Raw genomic sequence first — 24,906 nt, 5'->3', positions numbered from 1 at the left:
TAAAATGGGATTTGATACATGTCTTTTTTGAATTGGACGCTTTAACCAATTGTATTAAAACTACTCAGATTCTGGCAGCTGGCTTTTCGTTGGAAGGAGGTTACTGAGATCATTAAAAGTATATTTAGGGAGAGAGTGGGTCAAAAAACAAAAAAATTCCAACATTCCTAGAGCTGGGAAAGAGGACACATTGAACTTAGATTTACTCTTACTATAACACAGTTTAGTGTCCATGAGATAATCTTTTTTCACCAGTAACATTCCTGGCATTGATCAGACTTCCACACCGACCCTTCAGCCATTCTTTAAAGACAACATCAGGCTCAAGGGAGCTTATGGTACCATATCAGCTGATATCATGTATTCAATCCCCAAAAAAACATGAGCAACAAAACAGGCCTTAAAGACTCATGCTGAGCTTGAATAGCAAAACACAGATAAGACCTTTCTGTCTTGGAATGGATCTATATTACTTCACTACGGTTTGGGGGTGAAATGCATCCAGACCTTGCCACTGTGGTGAAAGTTGACTCTGCAGTAGTTAAATTATACTATGATACCATCTAGTGGTGGAGTAGTTTCATTAGACCCGATATTCACTCTGTGGCGGATTATAGGACATGCCAGGACACTTCTGACACCCTTTATAACTACTTCAATCTCACAAACAAGATGAAGATAAATATTTCCGTTTAAATTATAATGCATGTTTCTAAATAAATGTATGTATATATGCTGGAAATTTGATCGGAATTATTATTTTCCCCCAAAAAAGCCATTTGTTTTAATTGTACAGCGAGCTCTACATATATAAACTGTCACTCTTATTATGTACGCCTAAATATATTTATAAGTAATTATTAAGTATTGTTAGGCAATGTTAAGGATAACATGTCTTATGTAGGTAGAATTTGCTCGGGAGTTTAATTGTTTCGTCCATGTTCATGCACGCTTCAATAAAGTTGAGAAACCAAAAAAAAAAAAAAAAAAAAAAAAAAAAAAAGACAAAACACTGGTGTCGCTGAGTGATGACGTCATTGTAGGACTTCATGAACGCCATGGCGGCTCATGCTAGCGAGCTTGAGATTGCAAAGAAAAATTTAACTGATGCAATTGGCGATAATGTCAAGCAGTAAGTGAAACGCTCTCTGTGTGTGTGTTTTCTCTTTGTGTGGTTGGTTGTCTCTTTTTCTTGCTCTACCGTCGGAATGCAAAGTCATTCTGCCATTAGCTAGCTGGTAGAAAGTAGCAGCTTGCTATTACTTGCTAATGTTTTGCAGCATTTCCCCTCAGCAACAGTTATCAATTAGCCAATACCCTTTGGCCGCTACTCAGTATTTATGATGTGTGACACACATGTCCACGTTAAGTATGGCGTCCTTACCTATCTGTGACGGTATTGTTGCTGTATGTTTTGTATGACTGCAGTTTAAATGTATTTGGATGTGTAATTTAAGAAAGCGTTAATTGAAAATAAACGTGTATTAAAAGGTGAAAGTTAATCATTTTATTTTCACTTATGTGAACTTATGAGGCTTACGTTACATTATGTCTGATATAGGTGTGTTCATGAAATGAGAGGAATGCAGTAAATACACCTTACAAATCCACTGTGCAATAATAGTTATAATAATTATTCTGTCTATATCTGTATATATTTCAATTATTGTGGATTTACTGTTTTTTATTGCTCATTTGCTTATTTATAATACTTATTTTGATCTTTTTTTTTTTTTTTTTTTTATAAACTATGTCTCTTGTTTGCACTATCCTCTATAAAATAAAATAAGATAATCCTTTATTAGTCCCGCAGCGGGGAAATTTACAGGATTACAGCAGCATAGGTTATTGTGCAAACAAGAGACATAGTAAAAAAACAAGAAAAAAAAACAAGTATTATAAATAAGCAATAAAAAACAGTAAAGAATCCACAATAACTGAAATATTATATGTATAGACAGAAAAACTATTATAACTATAATTGCACAGTGTATTGTATTGCACAGGTAATGCTATGCTATGCTGCTGTAATCCTGTAAATTTCCCCGCTGCCGGACTAATAAAGGATTATCTTATCTTCTCTTAACTCATGGAGTAAGGTGTGTCTTGTGTTGATGTTTTCTGTTTGTTGTCTCTCCATGCAGTTACTGGGCAAACCTGAAGTTATGGTTCAAACAGAAAATCAGCAAGGAGGAGTTTGACGTTGAGGCTCGTCGTCTGTTGGCACAGGATAATGGTGAGTGAGCAAGAAATAGATACTTTAAATTGAGTAATTGATGCCATCTGGAAAAAGTGTTGCTTATTTGTATTTCTCTCGTTTTTCCTCTACAGTCCATGTTCACAACGATTTTCTTCTGGCCATTCTCACACGCTGTCAGATCATTGTGTCCACACCAGGTAAAGTTGCTTATAGAATTATTATTTTTCTGAAACAGCACATGAGCTTGTGGTGGTGTCCAAGCTATGTTTTATTGAAATTGAAATACAGTACCATAAAGCGTTGTACCTTTTTTATTTGCAATGTTTATCTAAAGCGCTTTGATTGTCTTAGGTATAAGAGCAGTGCCATTTTCAGACACTTTTAAATAATAGCAACATTGTTAAATTAATTAATTTAGTAATGGAACGTAAAAGTGTGTATGTGATAAAGGGCCCATGATCTGTACTGCCCTCACTCTGTATATTACTGTTGCTGATTTATTTTTCAATAGCCAGTTAGAGGCTATCAGTATTGAAAGTTGTAACATTTAACTAAAGGGAAATATTTTCAATATCCTCTGCATTTATGTTTCTTTAATTCATCCTATGTTCTTCTGCTGTCCTCTAGAGGGCGCAGGGCCATTACAGTGGCAAGGTAGCTCTGCTTCAAAGCCTGGAAAACCAAAAGGGAAGAAGAAATGTTCCTCCAGACAAAAGTTTGATGTAAGTACTTATTCTTATATTTGCCCCTTCAGAGGATTGTATAGTTAACAGCAGCTCTGCCAAATGTTGAAATTTTCATAATAATGTAAGTTCTCAACTAATGACTGGGTGTAAATGTTTTCTAAAGGTTAGTGGCATATAATTATTCACTAGGTGCTTGAACAACTGTCTGTCTGTATCATTTGGATGCTTGTGTCTCTTCAGCATCGTTTCCAGCCACAGAACCCTCTGAGCGCCGCCCAGCCTTTCAGCCCTAGGGAGGTGGGAGGTGAGGAGGAGGAGCTGCGTCTAAGTGCCCACACTCTGCTGTTGCCCACGCGGGGCCAGCTGGAGGCTCGCATGATGGTGACAGCCTTTGAGCTAGGCCTGGATAACATCACAGACGATGCCGTCGGCAGCATGATCTGCGCTGTTGAGGTTTGTAGCAACTGTCCGCCAGTAATGATGAGTCAAGATGATTTTTTTTAATACAAACATTTCCTCAAAGGGTTTTACAAGCTGTACACCATATGATACCTTCTGTCAGAGGATGACAGAAGGTATCATATGACGTAATCCCTAAATTTGTACATAAAAATAAATAAATAGCCTAATAAAAAGCATGAAGTGTCAAGAAATTTACAACAAAGCCAATATCTGATTTTGAATCTCCAACAAAACTGAGCGAGTTCCTCATTTTTTATGTAGTAGCATAAATAAATACATGTCAGGTAAACAATACTTTTCATATTTTCAGCTTTAAAACAAAAAAGACACTGAATTTAAATAAAAAGATTAACATGAATATCTTCGCCCAATATTTCGCTTTTACGTCAGTGTTGATCTCTCATACAGGGCAATCTATGGAGGTCTAGCAGACGAAAGATTTAACATTTTCCTTCCTTAATTCCGATTATCAGTTTTGTTCTTGAAATTGTCATTGATTCTGTTCTTGAGAAATTAATAATTTTGAAAGCCATTGTCTATTAACTATTTATCTCATAATAAACTATGAGAGAATGATGGTATTTTCTTTTTTATGGTGTTTACATTTTAGAGCTAAACTTTTCTATGTTTTAAAATAAATGGAGAGATTCATTTTCTGGTGTTTATTAAGTGTGCCTGACAGCTGTGTTTACCCAGGAGATTGAGCAAACATACTGCTCGGATTTATTTCAGCACCACTTGAAAGATGTCCTGACCGCTGTCATCACCCGGAGGAAGGCGTATAGGTTACGAGATGGCCGCTTCCCCTACGCCTTTGGCAGTGATGTCACACCGCAACCTTATCTGAAAAACAGCCTTGCTGCTTACAACAGTCTTACTGAATGGTAGGGGCAACTGTGTTAGCTCTTAGGTTTGGTTTCTGTTGCTATTATTAAAAGTTAGTTGTAGTTCTGATCATATTTTTCAGTCCATAGTGATTTCTCCTTTTCCATTTCTTCCTTTCAGTCCCCCTTCAAGTGCTTCCTTCGCCACTGGCCCACCACCTCAAGTGTCACCTGATGAGGCCGAGCAAAAAGCTGTTCACTTATTGGCTTGTTCTGCTGACACTCTCCCCGCTCCCCTTCCTCCAATCAACATGTTTGATCTCCTGGAGGCTTTACAGGTAAGAGACATGTGTTTATTGACGTTCCTGATCCCAAAACCCTCAACAAATGTAGTGCCTCATACAGGGATATTCAGTTGAAAGTCAAATTTCCTCACAGTAATGATCAGAACCTCATAATGTCTAAACTGCGCCCCCATCAAATAAAACCAACAACATGCATTTCCATATACTTTCAACAGGAATTATTTCAATTTTCAAGGTAGGATATTTTTAACAGACATTATGGCACAAAAAAAGTTGTCTTTACCATTAATATAATTAGTCCTAGCACAATTACCTAAAGCCTACATTTCAAGCAAAAGAAAACAAGACAGAAACTTCTGAATGAAAAGTGCAAACAGAACTTTGAGCAGCCCCCTTTTCTTTTTCTTTTTTTAAATTTTTTTCTACGTTGTTTGTTTGTGAGAGAAATGGGCCTGTGACTTCCCTGCCAATAGTTTGAATCTTGGCTTGAAAGGAGTATAGTGCCATTCTAAACTTATAACTCACAGCTGTAAGTTGATCCAAACATGGCCAAGGTGTGTAGTGATACTTTGACCAGGGAAACGTCCGTAGCCAGAAAGCAGCAGGTCAGTTGTATCTCTCTCAAGTAATTGTTTTCTGTAGCGATCTGTCTGCACTCAGTAAACAATCGATTCATTTTGCTCAATTGAGTGAAGCATTTGTTGTTTTAACTGGAAAGGGTGCGATCGCGTTCTATAGCAATCTGCAGTCGCCAGAATAAAAAAACCAAAAACCTCTGTGCATATAATTATTTATTCTCATTAATTGATCAGAAAATGGTCACAGGTCTGGATAGAAATGTCTTTCAGTCCGAGCCCGTACCGCTGTTGGCCACTTGGTGATGGACAGCCTACTATCTAAAACCACCCAGATTCAACTCATCAAACGGGACAACTCTAATTTCAAGTTTTTTTTTCATCTGTAAGAATTTGCTGCTCATCTTAGTCTTAAGTAACATTACATTTGTGGACAAGTTATATACTAAATGATAACAAACCAAAAAGATCTTAGTTTGCAACTGTAGTCTTTGAACAACTAAATCTAGTGACATTATCATAAAATCATAAGCTTCATACTCTGAAATATTACCTCATTTTTTTTAAATCAAAGAGTCAATGTTAGTTACTTAGCCAATGTGTAGAAGTCAGTGAACTTTTATAACCATGTTTATAAGTAATGACCTTGTACTTAATTGCTTAATCACATAGAAAATGATTGTATTTACACTTTAAATACACTACACTGAGGGACATTCATTTACACTGAATATCTATTGATTAATAGTGGGAAATGTTTTAGTCTGTGTTTTTTTTTTGGTGTCAGAAAATTTGAAATGTTTTCATTGGTCATATTGGTGAACTGTGTTTGGTCCTCTATGATCTGAAAAGTTCAAATATGATATTATGGTCTGCCCTCATTCAACACTCAGGTTTGTATGCTTAAATGTCTCCCTGAAACACTGATGTAGGTTCACCACGGTGTGATGCCCTCCCACACTATGTATGCCCTGAACATGGAGCGCATCCTGTCACGGCTCTGGCACCCCAGCCACGAAGAACTAGAGCAGGACCACATACACCGGCAGCGCCTGGCTGCCAAAGAGGGAGTGCTCGTCAGCTGAGGACCACTAATGCTGGACTGTATATGAACTGGGGATATCAGGAACGAAACACAAATACAATCCCCAACATGGAAATGGACGGGGACCAGTCTGTCTATAAAAACTGAATACCCTTTTCATGATACCTTGAAAATCACATCTCTGTTGCACAAAGAGATAAAGCATAAGTGGAGTAAGATGAAACATAACTGTTGGACAGTGGACACAGAGTGGGCAGTCCACTCCGGCCGCCAGCCAATAGCTGGCAAATTATTTTTGTCTGTTCCACCAGCCATTTTGGCACTCAACCAACCATCCTTTGGAACTTCTGTTATTTAGTGAGAAACCTATTTGTTGGTTAAATATTGAAAGTATTTAATTTTAGGAGATACCAGCAGATAGAGCAAAATGAAGTTGTTGTTATTGGGCCAGGTTGCACATCAGTGTTAATGTTCCTGAGTCAGATATTCACCACAACTATTAAAATATGTCCTACAAACACAGAACCTTCAATATCGAATCATGTAGCATTGTGGACGTGACTAGATCACAACAATTTGCACAAAGGAAAGATTAAAAACAGGCCCTGTACATAACACACAGGTGATTTCACTTAAACTGTATGATTAGGCCTCATTTTAGGCTGAAGTTGGGGGCAGCGCTGAGGTCATCTTACTCAATTCGAGAATAAAACTGATAAAGATGGGAATTGTCAATCCTTAACAGGTAGAACCGAAAATGTCAATCAGCAAAGGATCCAGTGAGAGGTCCAATCAAGCAATAAGTGAGAACACCTGTGTGGGTTTACGGTGGGGGTGCAGGGTCCTTAAAATGTGCCGGACAGCTGCCTCCTGTGTCATCACGCCCCTCATGAACATACCTCGAAACTGTCCGAAAGCATTTAATGGGGTCTGTCTGGTTTAAAGACCAGCGAGCATCCATGTGTGTATGCTAAAGCTTTCATGTGTCAGTACACTCGAATATCTGTTTGTGTTTAGCCTCTAGTTCAGGTTGAAATGTGTATAAATTTGTATCTTTCTTTTCTACACAAACCTTGTTTTATAATTTTCTATACAGTAGTTCTGAAAATAAATTCAAAAAAAATGTACAAATGGTTTACTAGTTTATAGATTAATAATTTTCCTACAACAAAATATGTCTTCTGTACCTCAACACACTTCCAAAGTGTGTAAACAGATCTGCTTATGCTTCATAGGTTTCCTCTAGGTAGTCACCAGCTGTAGTGGGAGGACGGTGACTCACCCACCCGTCCCAGTGCGCACTGTGGACCTCTTGCCATATTTGGATGCCTGCTGCTCACTTCCGACACCTCACCGTCCAATCAGCGGCCGTGTAGATCCACCAGCCATTACGAGCGCCACACACGGCGCTGGTGACTCAATATCCCGTCAGCCCCAGGTCCTTCAATAACAAACTCTTGCTGTAAATGCGTTACAACACTTTATGATCAATTCAGACAAAAGTACTCACACTTCAGAGGCGTGTCCAACATTTTATTTTTTTCATATTTACAGTTCTGAAGTGCTAAAAAGACAGCGTACAAATATTATTACAAAGTGTTATTTCAGGTCTATATCACAAATTTGTATGAACATAAAGGTTAAGAAAGTAAGGCAGGTTTTGTCAGTAAACGCTACACACACCTAAGAGTCCTTGCGTAAAGGTGTGATTTGTTTTGTTAGTGTTATTCTGTACATACTGTATAGTCGCTGGTGGGATACTCAGTGCTCGACTCAAGTCTTTATGCATACATTTATACTTGACATAGTGGAAGATTTGCAGGGCAACGCCTCGTTCACATTGTGTTTCTGTCAATTTGCAATTTGATCCCACACATGCTCTGGGTGTCTGTCAGAATTATAAACTAATAATTCCTTCTAGCTTTAAGTATGACAATTGCCATATTGCCTTGACTAATTACATCTTGAGTGGGGGGGGAATAAAAACATTTCTTTTTCTCTAAAAGTCACATCAGAGTTTAGAGCAAATGCTCTCTCTGAGCTTTGTCCGTCCGTGAAGCAGGTTTGTTGGCCTCTGCTCTAATAGTTCATCGCACTGACCATTTACAAGTATCTTGTCAGTCTCCATTCTTGCTCTTTGTCTGCAGAAACTAAGTGGATGCAGCCTGAGAGGATAATTTGGTGGATGAAATTCAAAGAAACGCAGGGGCTCCCCCGCATGGCCGAATGGGCCCCTTTTATGCTGCATTTGGTCCACAAGAAATGTCCCTTGTTTTCTGGGTTTTTTTTTTTTTTTTTTTTTACTCTTGGTAGTCTAGTAAGCTTGGAGCTGCTGCGTCAAAATGAGCTGGCAGCCGCTGTTAACGTGGTCCATGACCTTCTGCTTGAGCAGGGCCAGCTCGTCCCGGAGGACGTTGGCAGAGGAAACCAGCTCCGTGTTTTGGGTCTTGAGGTTTTTGACCCTGTCCTCCAGCCGGGAGATCCTCTCCAGCTTCCTTTTCCGGCATTTGGAGGCGGCCACCCTGTTCCTCATGCGCTTCCTCTCCGCTTTGATGCGCTCCTGGTTCTCCATGTTGATGGGGGAGAGCGGCGGGGTGTCGCCGGACATCTCGGGCACCGTCTGCGGCTCCTCTTTGAGTGCGTGTAGCCGCGAGTTGCGCGCTGCCGCCAGACTGTGCTCCATGCTGCTGTGGGACGGGTAACTTAAAGGCTGGTGCCTGTCGCTGGCAGGTGCAGACCCGGAGCCCACAGCCCGACTGAAAGCCCCCAAGTTCGTGTACTCCGGCGGGTCGGCGCGCACCGTGCAGCTGTACGGGACCCCGTCGCTCTCGGACGCAGCAGAGTCGGACCCCATGCCGGTCTGTGCGTCAGGGTGGGCGGCGGCGGGGGGCTGCTGGTGGTAGTGGAGCTCCGCCAGAGCCCTCACGAAGCCTTCAGCGAACCCCTCCTGCTCGTCCGTGATGTTCTTGGGGCAGACGAACTGGGTCGGGGTGGGAGTCGTCAGCCCGGTGCAGGACTGGATGATCAGTCTCTCCAGTTCAGGCGAGGCCAGCTTCAGCAAGCCGACATCTGGGGACGTGAGGATGTCCAGGGCCTTGGCGCTCAGCTGGGGCTTGAAGTGTCTCGGGTCGTTGAGGTTCAGCGTCATGGTCTGTTTCAGGGTTTTGGGGTTGAACCCATACACCGTGGGCCCGTCATGCTGAGAGCTGGAGCCATTCACGGCTTCGTCGTAAAACGTCGCTTCCATTTTTCTGGACATAAAAGTTTTTGTTTTAAAAAAAAAAAAAAAAAACCTTGAGTTGCAAGTCTATTCTCCTGTTTTTTTTTCTTTTTAAAAAAAACAAAACAAAGTCACACACCGACTGTTTACATGAGCCCTGCGCCTCCCCTGTCTCTCCTCTGTCTTGTGATAGAGTCCGCCTATTGTTGAAGTTCAACTCACTTGACAACTTCGTGTCCTGAGAAAACTTTTCTCTCCGGTACCGAGCGATCACCAACAAAACAAACAAACAGAAACGTCGTTCCCCCGTCACCGTCACCGATCCTCCGTGTTTTCTCACCCGAAGAATCCGCTTTGAGTGATCCTCCTTCCCGTTAAAACGCAGAGACGGTGTCCGAACAGGGATAATACTTTCTATCACTTCCAACGTGGAGACGAACTTTATCCACCTCTAAGCTGCAGCTCTACTGAAAATAACAATGATGTCATTTCTACGGCCTCTGATTGGCTGGGAACGGCATAGTGGGCGGGGTTTGTCTAATGACACGCAGGTTGCTCTGACAACTGGCCATAACCCCGCCCCCCCGCGATGGCTTGTGGGATTAGGTAATGCAGACGGTGGAGCGATGTACGCCGGGATTACGTAGTGTTTTTGAATATTTAGTTACCCGCTCAATTATTAGTTACCCATCCTGAAGCGAGGGCTGCTCCAGGTGGTCTGCGGGGTTTAACCGTGATTAACACATTACAGCAAATCAGTGTTCTCCCAATACGATGTTTTCGAAAAGAAATATATTTAGAAAGTGTATTTAAATTGTATATCAAGTTCCAAAAATCACCACATAAAAGCACATTCAAATGACTGAATTATCAATATGCAGTGACATGAAATTCTCAGTGTCTAGTATTATATATGCTTTGTGCTATATGTTGTGCTTTTGGCTGGGAATGTAGTTAAGGGTTAATAATAGAAGATATACAATTAGGTCACATCTGCATCAGGCATTCTTTTGTTGTGAACACCACATTTTAAGAAAACGACTCCCTAAAACTGTACTTGTTTGAGTTGCCTTTCACAATCAGTTTAGTGGCTGAATATCATTTATAACAAATATGGCTGCTGTTTTTTAGTAGATATCAACATGCCTACACATAATATACAGAGATAGGCATATTACAACAACCAACATGGACAGTAAAAATACACTATACAAAATATAAGTCAAATTGTTAATGTAAACTGTACTGTTTTTATCAAGTTGTGGTATACTTGCTACTGAAGACACACAATTATTTAATATTGATTTATATGGCTAAACGATAAGATTAATATATATATATATATTAAACAACAGACAGTATGAATCTCTTACTTTTCTAAATTCATATTTTATTGCAAATTCCAATAGATTGTTAAAATCTCATATAATCAAAGTGGTAATAGCTAAAAACAACCAATAATTTGATGTCATGTGTAACACGTATACAACTTAACCTGGTCATAAATGTAACAAGGACAAACATTAGAATTGAGTCAAAACATAGAAGTAAATATAATGCACAGATACATTAAAAAGAGTTCATGGCATTTTTTGTCATCAAGGTAAATCATTATTTGAATTTCAGCCCTACTTATAATTAGATTTTGTATTTAAGTTGCGTGATAATGCAGTGAGTATATTAATCATATTCTCTGGTTAACTCTCATAATATGTACCAGTTACTGAAGGCTCTGTACAGCTGCAGTCCAGTCTGTCTGGCCTCCCCCATTGTATTATTCAACATGTTCTCCTCAAGCCAACTATAAATAAGTTAACAGCCCCAGACAGCCTGGGAGAACCAGAGCTGCCTGAGGTCAACGCTCTTGAGATGACATGTTGTCCTCGCAAAACGGCTGTGCAACACCCATTTGGAAGTATTTGACACCCTGAAGTAGAAATCCAGCGTCGGAATGCTTCAGAAACCTTTTGTGTCTAATACCACAGTGGAAATGAAGTCAAACAAGACCTACGATTTTTCTTCTTCTATTCTTTCATCGTTCCACCTCTCCTAACATAATAGAGCAAACAACAACTTTTCTGAGCCACTTAACTCTCTCTGTGTGTCTCTCTTTGAACACCTGTGTTAACCCCCACCGAGGGGCCTATTTTTCCTATCAAACTACCGCTGTGTCCCGGCTGTGCTTCCTGTTTCTCTGTCAGCTTTTCCCCTCTGCTTTTAGATAACAGCGCTTTCCTCCTCCTTGCCCGGGCCAGCTGTTTCCACTGCATGCAGTTTTCTAATCAGGAGCTGGTCCTGCCTGCCTCCTCAAAAGCTTGCTTTTGTTGCACAGAGGAGGGACAGTCCAGGATCCATGGAAACACTCCCCCCTTTCATGAGAGCAAAACACAGAGGACTATATATGCATGTGTTGATGTATGAACATAGCAAAGTTTTGATTACCTTCAGGCGTGGACCAGAGGGACACACTCACACTCACACACACACACACACACACACACACACACATACACGTACACACTAAGCAGTGAGTGAGGCGGATGAAATTTCAAACACTGTCCATGTGTTTGTTGAAGCACATCTGTTTCTTCCTGTCCTGCTGCTTGGTCTTTCTCTGTACTTCATCTCCCCTCATCATTCCTCATCCAAACACGCTGATCACAGCCAGCACCGCTTCCTCTAGACAGCTGTTGATCTTCTCTAAGAAAAGAGCCCAACAGAGGAAAGTGACCAGGCAGGATGCAGAGTAGAGAATTTCACAATTATAGTCAGAGCCAATGTTTTTGATGGCAGGTTTTGTGACATTTTGCCGCCCTAACACAAACCGATTATTATCTTTTACAGTAAAGGATCGCCATTCAGCTTACATATGAGTGGTTAGTAACTTATGTTTACTGATTTTACTCATAGGTTTTCATAGACTTTTTTGACAGGAGACATTTTGAGGTGTACTTAATAACATGAACAATGCATACCATTTAGTTTTGCTTTTGCAAGAGCGCTTGAATTGTGCATGCTAAAAACGTTCTCATCCCAACTCGTCACATGCTGACACTTTGTCAGGACCCCTGGCGTCACTTTCTGAGGCACTGGGTAGCCCAGTGCATCAAACTATGATGCTCCACTACGGTCACAGTAAACACGTGGTTAACACTGTAAATTAAAACAAAAACACTTGCTTAGATTTACCACTTAGTTAGCTTTAGTAAAAACACCACGGTTTGGGCTTAAAACAACTAGGTCAACTTAGGTTAAGGCAGCAAAATCATTTAGTCAGGTTAGTACGTAAAATCTAAACAATGTAACGTATGGTAAACACATCGCTAACGCAACATACAAATAACTTTACATTTTGGGACACGAACACTGGCCTCCTGGTTTACAGTCCTGTTGGTTTGAGCCATCAACCTCCACATCCTCCCTGTGTGTTTTTTTTCGATCTTTTTCATCATTACCCTCCCGGAGCAATTTCTTTAGGTGTCTATAAATTATGTAGACAGGTTGAAACATTTATAAAGATTTTATAAGGAAGCCAAAAATGGTATCAGATACCGAGGGGCGTGACCTAAATCAATTGGTTTACTTTGTTTACACAGACAAGATATGGAATTAAACAAATTGCCCCCTGTTTTTTGGTAATATGATTGAACACAGCTTTATTTGGGAATATGCATCATAAGAAAACAATAGACACTAAGTTAAAACCGCTCTTAAACCTAGGTTTTCACATAATAACGTTTTAAAAAACAAAATGTTTGCCATTCAGTTATTGATAATTCTTATAAAATAATCAGATTGGACTACTTTAACAATATGTTTTCGGTGTAATATTATTTTACTTACATATGTCATTCCCTTCCACTGTCAGCTACTATGTTTTGAAGATTTAGACTATTTTGAAACTGCAGTGTTTTTTTCCATAGCCCAATTGACTGGATTTTACAAACATAAGATGATAACGAGGGACAGACAGAGAGGGAGAATGAATAGAAACACAACCATGGTGTTTACTTGAATTCCTTTGGACTTTACACTGCTCAGCACGAGAGAAAAAAAAATCGACTTTGACCTTTTTGTCCGGTTTCGCCTTCCGTCGCAGCCACCGCCTCCTGCACAGAGTACTTTTTATCGGAAACTCAAAAGTGGTGTTTTGTTCGCTGAAATAAGATTGTAATCTGCTGGTAAGTTCGGATAAGTTGTTTTTACCGGTGTACACATGTCCTTTGTGTTTGATAACGTCTGTTGTGAAGGTTATTCTGTGCAAAACATTAGTAGGAAATCTCTGTTGCTGCACTGTAGCGTTTTCATTGAGTCGGTTTCAGTCTCTGATGCTCCAAAACATACAAGATAAATCATGAATGTAAAGCAAATGCAATATATACATACGTTGCTATGTTTTCATTTTCTTCTGTTTCGCAACAGTCCATTAAATGTTGACATTGACAGTGTAACCTGGTTAATAACCAACCCCTCCCCTCCCCCTCTCTCTCTACATTCAGCTCGTCTCCTCATGGCGGAGGTTTATTATGTCGGGGTGGACGTGGGCACAGCCAGTGTGAGGGCTGCACTGGTGACCAGGACCGGCCTGCTGAAGGCCACTGCAGAGGAGCCCATCAGCATCTGGGAGCCCCAGTCTGACCACTATGTCCAGTCCTCCACTGAGATCTGGGGAAAATGCTGCACAGTTGTCAAGGTAAGTAAACTGGTGTGGTGACGTAGAGCACTGGTTGGTTCCTAACCTTTAATTAAGAAGCACACCCACTCCTATCAGATGAACTCAAATGCCCCATCATAAACAAAACCCCACTGGTTATGTTCCAAATGTGTTCATTTCAATGAATTTTAAGTACATGTATTAGTAAGACAACTCAACTGGATATTGTTACATTCTTTTTTTCATACAATTGAATTTTGTTTGGTTTTGGTCAAGTTTGCATTCCCACCACTGGGCCTTAGCTAACATTTCAGCTGTTTATCTATTACTTATAGCTAAGCTGTTAACTATTTCAACAGTTTATACATTACTCGTAGCTCATATAACAACTTTGTATCTGTCTTTTTAGCTAATAACTTCAGCTATTTATGTATTACTTTTACTCTATCTACAATTTCTCTGTTACTTTTAACCAATTATTTCAACTTCTCAGCTAACTTACTAACTCTCTTGTACTCATAATGGCAACACGTGGCTCTGAGATGTTAACTGTCTCAAGTTGGTAGGAGGGTTGAATGCAGTGGGCATAGTTGGTTGCTAACTGGTGTTTGTGACAATACATTTACTGAACATCAGTATCACACCAGTTCGTAATCTTATTTGGATTTATTATCTCTCTGCTAAACAAGTATGTGGATCTTATTATTATTTTTATTTTAACAAACTACCTTCAAAGTAGTTGAGATGCTTCACAGCCTTTCCACAAACCCCCGGCAACTAGTCTTTGACTAAGAGGATAAGGAAAAAATATTCCAATTTTTGTAAATATTTTACTGCAACACACATTGTAACTATAATGCAGTGCCTGCTAATGTATCATAAAACCCTATTACAATCTCTCAACAGATATTACTTTTGTGTAAAACCATTGACCTAATGAATCAGACTATATTTTATATTTGTTCCAGAGAGTTACCCAAGGTGTGGAGAAGAGTCAGGTACGAGGGATCGGCTTCGACGCCACCTGCTCACTAGTGGTTTTGGACCAAAGCTTCCAGCCTGTGCCAGTCAATCAGGAGGGTAAGTTAAATATTTATTGTATTTACTTTCTTTGGCCTTTGTACTCCAGGAAAGCACACATTTATATACACTTTGGGTTATTAAGGGTGGAATTAATTTGGGTTTTTTAAATGCTGATTGTAAAATTTTAATAGAATGGATTTCTTTTCAAGTGTTTTGGCATGAAACCTTTTGGCATGAAACCTTTCAGTAAAAGCATTGGTTAAAGTCTAATGTAATGGGTTACTTTATTGATCCCTGAAGGTAAAACCCCCCTCCTCCACAGTGGGGTCAGAGGTCAGGGTCAGCTGTAGAACAGAACTCCTGCAGTTGGTAGGGATTCATGTTATTTCCAATGGACACACGAGTCAAGACCCAGACACTCAGGATAAATGGCAGATAATATGCTGCCTTCATATTACATAACACGCAGTCAGAGTTTTGTTCATCATCTCCTCAAAGACCAATTTAATCTTAAATTTTCATCTTGGCAGTATTAGCAATTTGGTATATTTACATTTTGTTCCCACTAAAACATGATCCTCCCCCTTCCTCTCTTGGCTTTCCCAGGTGACAAACAAAGGAACATAGTGATGTGGATGGACCATCGGGCTGAGGATCAGGCCGCCCGTATAACCAACACTGGCCACAGGGTCCTGAGCCGGGTGGGAGGGGTCATGTCACCAGAGATGCAACCCCCTAAGCTGCTCTGGCTCAAAGAGGTGAGAGGTGAGCGAGGTCATCACTGGACCACTGATCTCTGTACGTTTTATTGTCGCTCTCTGTATCGGCTGCTGGTCAGCATGTGTGTGGTGTTGCTTTAGTTCTTCAACCGTATCCATCTTTTTTTCAGAAGGCATCTGACAGATAGAAGCTTCCTGAAAGTGGCTTGTTGTTAAAGGGACAGTACACCCTAAAATTAAAAATCCATATTTTTCCAATTACTTTTGGTGCTATTTATCAATCTCTGTGGTTTTGGTGTGAGTTGCCTAGTTTTAGAGATATCGGCCGTAGAGATGTATGTCTTTGTTCCAATAAAATGGCACTATATGGCACTCGGCTTGGGGTGATTAAAGCGCCAACAAAAATACATTTAAAAGTCAACAGCAATGTTTTTCCAGAAATCATGACCATGACCTTGTTGTGAGCAGTTTCATGCAGGAACTATACTTCCTTCGCAGACTTCTCTGCGGCCCATATTTCCAACACTGACCAAAAAACAATCTAGATTGATGAATAGCACTACAAGATAGAGAGAAAATATGTATATGGAGTGAACTGTCCCTTTTAAGGTCTGCCAATACATACATTACATTTACATTACATTACAGTCATTTAGCAGACGCTTTTATCCAAAGCGACTTACAGGAAGTGTATTCAACATAGGTATTCAAGACATACATGTGCTGTTACTACTCACTGATCATTTGCTCATTAGCACACATTTCTTTTGTCTCATAATCAGAATCTAAGACAAAGCTGCTGGAACAAAGCTGCTCACTTCTTCGACCTTCCCGACTTCCTGTCGTGGAAGGCAACAGGCTCTTTGACACGGTGAGCTTTGTCGGATGATTGAATGATGTTTAAACCTTTTATTTGTCTATTCTAAGAAATGTGTATTTTATCATGGACAAACTGTTTTTGATACTTTGGTCTTCACCAGATACTGTTGATCTGTTGGCACTGTTTCACAGGTCTTTATGTACTCTGGTGTGTAAATGGACTTATTGCCCTCCAGATGGATGGGATGCTGGTTTTTGGACCGACATTGGACTCGAGGATCTCCTTGAAAACAACTTTTCCAAAATAGGTAAAGACATCAACAAACAAGCTTATTATTGATTGTATATTTTAAGATTGAAAAAAAAAATGAAAATCTTGCTACATTCATGTTGTCATATTTTCTAACACATCATCTACACTTGAGTTTTTCTTTCACTATTTAAGCTGTGCTGTGTTTTGCCATCCAGGCAGCGTGACTTGTTCTCCAGGGAGCCCGTTGGGAGACGGCCTCACCCAGGACGCAGCAGCAGATTTGGGTTTGGAGCCAGGAACTGCAGTCGGTGCTTCTCTCATTGATGCTCATGCTGGAGGCCTTGGTATTAACCTGTTTATTGAACCATTCTTTTTCTGCCAAATATCTCTATTTTTTCGAAGGTGTAGGCAGCTTTGTAGGTCCCACATGTCTTTGACAGTTGAAATGTTTTAAAACTGGAAACTCTTATAACTGTAAAACATGAAATATGTCATCAGTAAGTTGCACAGAGCAAATTTATGTTAACAATCTTGCCAGACCTCAACATTTGTAAGACACCAAAGGGAGGCAGAAGATTTAAGGTTTATCTCTAAAGTTGACATTTTGGTCTAAAAGGATGAAGCTCCTGGAGGGTCAAAAATGTAGGGAGCATAAATTATCTTAACTTCATGAGTCGTTAAAATGTTTATATTTCTTCTACAAATTTGTATTTTGGCCTATTGGTGGTGCTAGATTAAAGGCCAGGGGTCTAGCCTTATTGAATATCCTCATACAGGATGTTCATGGCACTCTAAGCCAGTAGTTGCCCGGATCGTGTTGCTTTTTTTGGCATTTTTGCCTTTGTAGATCGCTGACAGTAGTAGTGATACAACAAGGGGATGACTTGAATTGAGAATACCTGAAGTAGTGGTTTTACAGTAACTGATATGCAGTTTAGACTGCTAGCCCACCATAACACTCCCTGCTTTGATAGAGAGTGCAACAAACAAAAAAGGAGCTGATTAACGCTGCTGTATTACTGTATCTGTGAGCACTTTGTTACCTTCAGGGCAGCAGTCGACCATTCCTCTGGTTCAGAAATCCTAACCATCTGGTTTTACTCTGGGAGATAAACTGCTCATGAACTCTGACCTCTGACGTCTGGCGGTGACCTCTGCCTATCACACATTGTCGTATCAGTCCGGGGCTAAAACACTCTGTACTTTTAGTAGTCATGCATGTCACGGTGATGTACTCCCCCTGCCCCCCTCACATAGATGAACCTTCCACCTTAAACTGAAACCAGCTTGACAAACATTATTCCAGCAGTTAGTGTCACTGCTGAATTCTATGTGAAGGTTAAAGGAGCACTTCTAAAGGATTTAAAGCTTTTCATCTGCAAATCAGTGTAATTTGTCCCTAAATGGGCTCTTAAAGGAACTTTGCAAACTTCGTTTTGGGCAGCACCAAAGAATTGTTTATGTGTATTCTCCCCCTGCAAACTAAATTTCTGATGGTTATAAAATCTGATTTAAAATGTGTCATTTTGCCCTGTCCAGGTGTGATAGGTGCAGATATGAGAGGTTTTCAGTTGCCACGTGAGGACCAGCCGATCACCTCACGCATGGCGATGATCTGTGGAACATCAACCTGTCACATGGCGGTGAGCAGTTTACAGCTACATTCCACCTGTTGTATGACTTTTTTGAAGAATACTCTCTAAATATAATATAGTGTAGATAAGATATGAACTCCATGATGACACTTTCACACTCTTTCTTTACTTGAAAGTGACACAAAACTATTACGCAGGTCTGCAATCTATTAAAAGTAGTCTGATAAAAATGTAGTGGTTTCCATTACAGTATTTCTGTCAGCTTTTAACCACAGCTGTACCTATGTCTTTTTAGGTTGCCAGTGTGATATACCATGCAAACTAAAAAATGTTTCATTCGTGTGCATCAGATCAGCAAGCAGCCTCTGTTTGTGCCAGGAGTGTGGGGGCCCTGCCTGTCTGCCATGGTGCCTGGTTTGTGGCTCAACGAGGGAGGACAGAGTGCTACAGGAAGGCTGGTCAGTCCTCTGTCGAGCTTTAAGCAGGATTTCACCGACCCGCTTAACGCTGTGCAGCAACAGAAAACTGTATGCAAGTAGAGACACAATGTACACAATCCATGTGTAGATCGCCAAGAAGTCACCCGGACGTGAGCAACTGGCCACATAAACAACAATGTTTAAAAGCGGTCGGTCCATTCTATAACGCGTTAAGCTCCATTAACTCTACATGGGAATTTGTAAATTGACACCTTCTAGATTAAAAATGTATTCAATAATCAAAAATAATCCACAGTTGAATCTTCACAGTCATCAGCTGTGTCATCTGTAATCCTTTCTGGTAAACTGTGTTGCTCTCTCCTCCCTCAGATCGACCACATGGTGAAGGGCCACGCCGCCTACGCCCAGCTCCAGGAACAGGCTCGGCAGAGGTCAGCTGATGCTTTTAGTGCTGCACCTCCCAAAAACATTTTTCTAGCACAGCTGTCATCCCTGTTAAGCTGACGTATAATAATGTTTAGTCAGCTTTGGGAAGGTTAGAAGCTTAGTAAGGTTGTGTACTCTAAGCCAGCTATTCTCAACCACTTGTGAGCACCAGAGCGCCATCTAGTGGGCTGAGGACATACTGCCAAATGGTTATATTACATTTATAAAATATTGAACTATGGTCTTATTTACAAAGATAGTTCTTTTTTAATCATAATGTGTTTCAGATTAATAAAATAACATATTAATTCAAACAAAGCATAATTGCAATGACCGGTTCCACGTGAACATCAGCACGCCAATCAGGACACATCACGGTAAACAACTTGACTATTCAGTGGAAGTTACAAATTAAGTTATACAATATTTGTTTGAGTTTTAACATTTACTTAGGATAAAATAAAAATGCCTCGGTACTTTGTTCATTCTTGCCCACTGACATGGCTAACTGGAACACTTAATGAACCATCGTTAATGTTTTTAGTAACACCTCTGCTTTTCCTGCTATGTCATGTCAAAATGTCTGCAGTGATAAAGGCCTCCAGCAGTTTCTAAACAAATTGTCAGTGTCCACACAACAACATCTTTAATGTTATCTCATCAGACTGGGTTCTTACTATTATTTTTCCCAGATATCCCCTTACTGGCGAGAACATCTACAGCTACCTGAACAACCACCTGAGCTCAATTGCTACCTCTGTGTCGTCTGTCGACCTGCTGGGCTCCAGCCTTCACGTGTGGCCGGACTTCCACGGGAACCGGTCGCCCCTGGCTGACCCAACCTTGAAGGGCATGGTGAGGGGACATGAGTCACGGCTTCACGTGACTTCTGACATGAAATATTATTGACTGCACTAACCTACGGAGTAGAAGCGGTCATTCCAGACCCTCTTAAAACTTTTAGGTATGCTTAACTGGTTGCTTGTTGACTGTATTTTGAATTTGTTTTAATTAACGTCTTGAGAAATACACTTATTTGCTTTCTGTAGGTGAGTTAGATAAGCAGAATGACACTATTCTTAGACATGAGAGTGGTATCAATGTTCTCATATAAATCTTAGAAACTATTCTTTCCATACACCAGTCAGACTTTGGGTCAATCCTAATCGCATAACAAAATATCTGAGTTAGGTTTTTCTTTTTTTGCATGTTTTTTTTTAACATTGCACTAACAACATTCACTTTTAAAGGATTTCAGAAAAGTATTAAATGCAAAGAACTAAAATGGTACTTGAAAGTGCATCACACTGACTGACAGATTCCAGATCCTCAATGACAGCTCTGCTTTCACCAACCTTTTTGTTGGTGAATGCACCCCTCTGGTGACAATAATTCAGCACTGAGACCTTTTAGCATGAATGACTCATTACTGTTTTAAAGGTGATCGGACTGCCACTCTCCCAAACCTTGGATGACTTGGCCCTGCTCTATTTGGCCACTCTACAAGCCCTCGCTGTGAGTCTACTGTGTTCTATTTGTTTCAAAATGTAATATGATTTTCTCTGAGCCTCAGTCTGACAACCTAGTACCTTTTTAAAGTAGTGATTCTCAAGGGTCGGTCCGGGGACCCCCCCCCTGTTGCACTGTGCCAGGGGGTCTCGAAAAAAAACAACGAGCCATTCCTACTGCTGCTTAGCTTGGCTTATAAGCCATCTAGCTAGTAAACATGAAGAAATATTTGATTTATATCGAGTTAGATTTTATTGAGAAGAGATACATCTAATTACAAAGCACCCTTAATATAAGACAAAAACCATAGCCCTATTAATCTGATTTAAATTCAAATTGGGTTCTGTTTATCATTATGAAACAGGCCTTTCCTATTTAGGTTAAAAGCACTAGAATATAAATAGTTCCGATGGCATCTAAGAGTAGAAATGTTAGTAAGCATATGCTTAATCAGTGTTATGATTATGAGGGTCCATGGAAGTTGCTGTCCCCGACCCCAAAACGTTTTTGAAAACTCCTTCCTTAAAGTGTGATACTATAACTATAATTATTCTATAATTATTCTGTCTGTATTTATAAGATTTTCTTTTAGTTATTGTGGATTTTTTTATTTTTCTTACTTACTTACTTACTTACTTATTTAAAATACTTGTTTGTTTTTTCAACTATGTACCTTGTTTGCACTATATCTATGATGCTGTAATCCTGTAAATTTCCCCGCTGCGGGACTAATAAAGGATTATCTTATCTCTCTTATCTTAAGTAAGGTGTATTTGTTAACTTGTTTTCTTTGTTCCCCTTTAATCTTCTTCTATGGTTTCAGCTTGGTACTCTTCATATTCTGGAAGCCATGAAAGAAGCCGGTCATGACATCAGAACCCTCTTCCTGTGTGGCGGGTTGAGCAAAAACGCCCTGTTTGTCCAGATTCACGCCAACGCTACAGGTATGAAACACTAAAGAGGCATGATGACAGATTTGATATTGTGAATGACAGTTAAGCTTAATTGACAATTCTACGAAAATGTTAAATAATCGTAACCCAAAAAACTGAAGGTTCTCTACAATTTCTACTAAACTGTACACATGATTATGAAAACTTTTGTTAAACTGTATCTCCCATGGACGCTTTAACTAAATCCACTTTTTGTTAATATCGTCCTGTTCAGGATTGCCTGTGGTGTTGCCTGACCAGATGGAGGCTGTGTTGATAGGAGCAGCAATCCTTGGTGCATGTGCATCACAGGACTACAGCAGTATACAGGTTGAGTGGCCCACAGTGTTTACACTAAGGTCATAAAAATGACACGAGCTAAGACAGAAGAGACTTAATTCTTTTAGCTAAATTTTGTGCTAATAATAAGGAATATCCTTGCATGCTTTTACAGTAAACGTTCTTAATGTGTTTTCAAATATCCATGTGTTAATACAACTACTGTCCAAAACGGGGCTGGTGAGTCAACACTATAAATAATTCCAGGGAAATTTGAATTATAGTTTTTTGTACTAGACAACAAGATCTATTTGAACTTTATTACGCAATATATCACACAAAATCACAGATTCTCAAACATATGACTTACATTTGTCTCCTCGTTTACTCTTCAACGAAAGCTCACCTGGAAATCTGTTATTTCAACGGGAATACACTGAGACATCATAAATAGTGCCAATGCGTATTTACATTTGCTATTTTATGCAAGTGGAAAAAATATTACAATCCATTTACTTTGTGCTGGATATTGCATGAGAGAGTAGGTACTGTGTGTTGTTTTGTAGTTGTGAATGCCGTTCTTTGTGTGTGTTGCATTTAACATCTTGGTTCCAAAAACCATAAAATGTTTTTATATGTTTGAAAAGACCTAATGGCATAGCATCTTTCATGCGAGTCCCTCTGCCTACTAAATGTCAACTTCTTACAAACCGCACACCTCCAGTTTGTAGTGCTGACCCACTTTGAAAATATCTCAAGCAAAACCTGAATAACAATATTTGTTTCTAGGGCCACAGCAGACATTTTACTGTTGTTTCCACAGTCTGTAGTACTCCTCATGAAGGGTAAACTGAACTTCATAGGGGAAATCCGTGGCGTTCCCCTTTAACACTGTTTATATCGCAATATATTAAGCAGTTTGCAATCCAATATTCTTATTTTTTTGTCTAATGAAATTTACCTAAAAAAAGCCGCAGAGAAGATCTGTTGCACAGTGTGTTTAAGATAAAAAGCGATGGTTAAATCTTTTGCTAAGTCAAGCTGTCATCCTTCGGTGTCTCGGTACCAGAGCTCAGAACACAGGAGGAAGGCAAGCCTTTAAGCCAGATATACTAAAAATATGACATTATTGTTTAGACTAGGCGGCACCTGTCAACCCATTTTCAGACGTAACTACTGCAGGCAGTTGTTGTGTCTGATCCTCTGAGCTGCACGCCGTCAACTGGCTGGATTTTTTTGTCTCAGACAGAAGAGAGGCCCTGCACTGCATAAGTCATAAACTCAGAAACCACTGAAGTTGGCTCGTGTTAATACTACAACTGGGTCACGGCTGGAACTGAATGTGCATAACATGATTTATTGAGTTATATTTGTCTTTGCAATTCTTGTTTTAGGAGGCAATGGAGGGAATGGCTAAAGTGGGGAAAGTTGTTCAGCCTGACTTTGAGCTCCAGAGGTGAGACGAGGAGAATTTTATTTTTTATATTTTTATTTTGTGAAAGTCATGATTGCTTTAATGGTCTGTGGGATAGAAATATAAATGAGTCAAATTATGATGTTCAATTCGGTAAGAATGCAAAATATCAACATTTTTTCCAAACAAAGGAACCATTTAAAAAAAAAAAAAAAAAAATCTACCCTTTTCCTTTTATTCTGTCTATTTATTTAACGTCACATTCATGCAATTAAAAGATACATATTTTTAACACTTACTTTTATTTCTACTGGGATGCATTTCTTTTATATGTTTAAAGCGACCCATATAGCTAAAGACTGATTTAGTAACCAAAATGTATAATATTAAACAAGCCAAGTCATGGTCCGGTTGGGAGTTGTGAGGGAACCTCACGTTGTAAGAGGTCTGCATGTTTTATTACAAACTCAAACATATTCTTCTATGCATCACATTTGTTTAATCATTTTCGGCATACTATTTTTTTTTTACTATTTTCAGCTTCTATGAGAGAAAGTACAAAGTGTTCCTGCGACTGTTCTCCCACCAGAGGGAGTACCAGGCCCTCATGAACCAGAGATGACGCTGCCGGTGGGAGGCGGCCGAGCTGGAACTGACTCACTCTGTCGTCATAGTGATGACGAATCCACACACTGGAAACCAGAACAGAAGTCTTGACCTTGTTGCCTTTCCTGATATGAACCATCCAGTTTTTTGGGTTTTTTCATCATTAACCTGAAGAACAACAGCACTTCACTAATGCAGCATTTCAAACCACCTGGCAGATGACATGTAGAGAGGACCTCTGTGGAGACGAGCTGTGGGAGCTTTTAATGGCTGTGTGCCTTTTTAGATCCACTGCTGCAGCTCTACCCGAAATGAAGAGGAGGGGACGCAGGAGTGAATGTGGTGACATCATCAGATGTGATGACTTGCACCTCAGCTCTCTCCTTAGCTAACCGCCATCAAGTGCTGTCACCTTCACATGTATTCCTAATAAATAATTAAAATAATAGAACTGTGCTCACGCCTTTCCCAAGTCACTCCAACCTGATGTGGTTTGATGTTTAATTAAGTGACACTCATTCATTCTTAACCAGCTTGTCCTTTTTTTATGTCCTAACGGTATTTTATCTTATTCTTCCATTTCCTGTTTTGTATTGCCTCCACTGTCCTGAACCTCTCCTGTTGCCAGCAGTCCCCAGGATCAAAGTTGATAAGCTCCTCACTGATGCTGTCGACACGCTGAGGGGGAACGTCAAATCCTATACAGCTGAGTTAACAGCCGCCTTCAAACAGAACTACCTTATGATAGAGAAGGGACACGGAGGGGGCTGCTGGCTAAAAGCTAACAAACTCATGCGGTTGCTTCTGAATGGTAGTGTCCATAGGTCATGACAAAACAAATGTATTGTTTGCTAATCATTATTAATGCAAAAAATAAACTTCAATGCATTTATTGTCCCACACAGGTGGAATGTGTACAT

The 24,906-nt window shown here is 40.0% G+C and overlaps 3 protein-coding genes across 5 annotated transcripts; 2 read left to right on the top strand and 1 right to left on the bottom strand.

The window, feature by feature from the left end:
• The first annotated feature begins 1,011 nt into the window (after window positions 1–1,011).
• tada1 (transcriptional adaptor 1) lies at window positions 1,012–7,206 on the top strand. The gene is made up of 8 exons (XM_054596249.1): window positions 1,012–1,132; window positions 2,145–2,236; window positions 2,332–2,397; window positions 2,828–2,922; window positions 3,127–3,339; window positions 4,081–4,232; window positions 4,354–4,510; window positions 5,985–7,206. Exons 1-8 carry the CDS (start codon window positions 1,050–1,052, stop codon window positions 6,135–6,137), a joined length of 1,011 nt encoding a protein of 336 aa, XP_054452224.1. The 5' UTR covers window positions 1,012–1,049; the 3' UTR covers window positions 6,138–7,206.
• Window positions 7,207–7,616: 410 nt separating this feature from the next.
• Window positions 7,617–9,768, bottom strand: LOC129110677 (transcription factor Jun-like). Of its 3 annotated transcripts, none has more exons than XM_054622841.1 (2): window positions 9,457–9,768; window positions 7,617–9,348 (listed from the first exon to the last, which is right to left on the bottom strand). In XM_054622841.1, exon 2 carries the CDS (start codon window positions 9,342–9,344, stop codon window positions 8,412–8,414), a length of 933 nt encoding a protein of 310 aa, XP_054478816.1. In that variant the 5' UTR covers window positions 9,345–9,348; window positions 9,457–9,768; the 3' UTR covers window positions 7,617–8,411. The 3 variants fall into 3 exon arrangements, with proteins under 3 accessions (XP_054478816.1, XP_054478826.1, XP_054478834.1); XM_054622851.1 differs by having other exon boundaries at window positions 9,540–9,768; XM_054622859.1 differs by having other exon boundaries at window positions 9,658–9,768.
• Window positions 9,769–13,407: 3,639 nt separating this feature from the next.
• Window positions 13,408–24,880, top strand: fggy (FGGY carbohydrate kinase domain containing). Its single transcript, XM_054622829.1, has 16 exons — window positions 13,408–13,498; window positions 13,817–14,010; window positions 14,940–15,051; window positions 15,601–15,752; window positions 16,496–16,584; window positions 16,725–16,840; window positions 17,001–17,129; window positions 18,325–18,428; window positions 18,731–18,838; window positions 19,190–19,251; window positions 19,939–20,101; window positions 20,687–20,761; window positions 21,579–21,699; window positions 21,923–22,017; window positions 23,361–23,422; window positions 23,921–24,880. Exons 2-16 carry the CDS (start codon window positions 13,828–13,830, stop codon window positions 24,000–24,002), a joined length of 1,653 nt encoding a protein of 550 aa, XP_054478804.1. The 5' UTR covers window positions 13,408–13,498; window positions 13,817–13,827; the 3' UTR covers window positions 24,003–24,880.
• The last annotated feature ends 26 nt before the right edge of the window (window positions 24,881–24,906 follow it).

The sequence above is a fragment of the Anoplopoma fimbria genome, chromosome 3 (genome assembly GCF_027596085.1).
Source record: "Anoplopoma fimbria isolate UVic2021 breed Golden Eagle Sablefish chromosome 3, Afim_UVic_2022, whole genome shotgun sequence".
In the NCBI taxonomy this organism is placed as follows: Eukaryota; Metazoa; Chordata; class Actinopteri; order Perciformes; family Anoplopomatidae; genus Anoplopoma; species Anoplopoma fimbria.
Note: the sequence above shows the minus strand (reverse complement) of the source record. Positions and strands in the feature narration are given on the sequence as shown.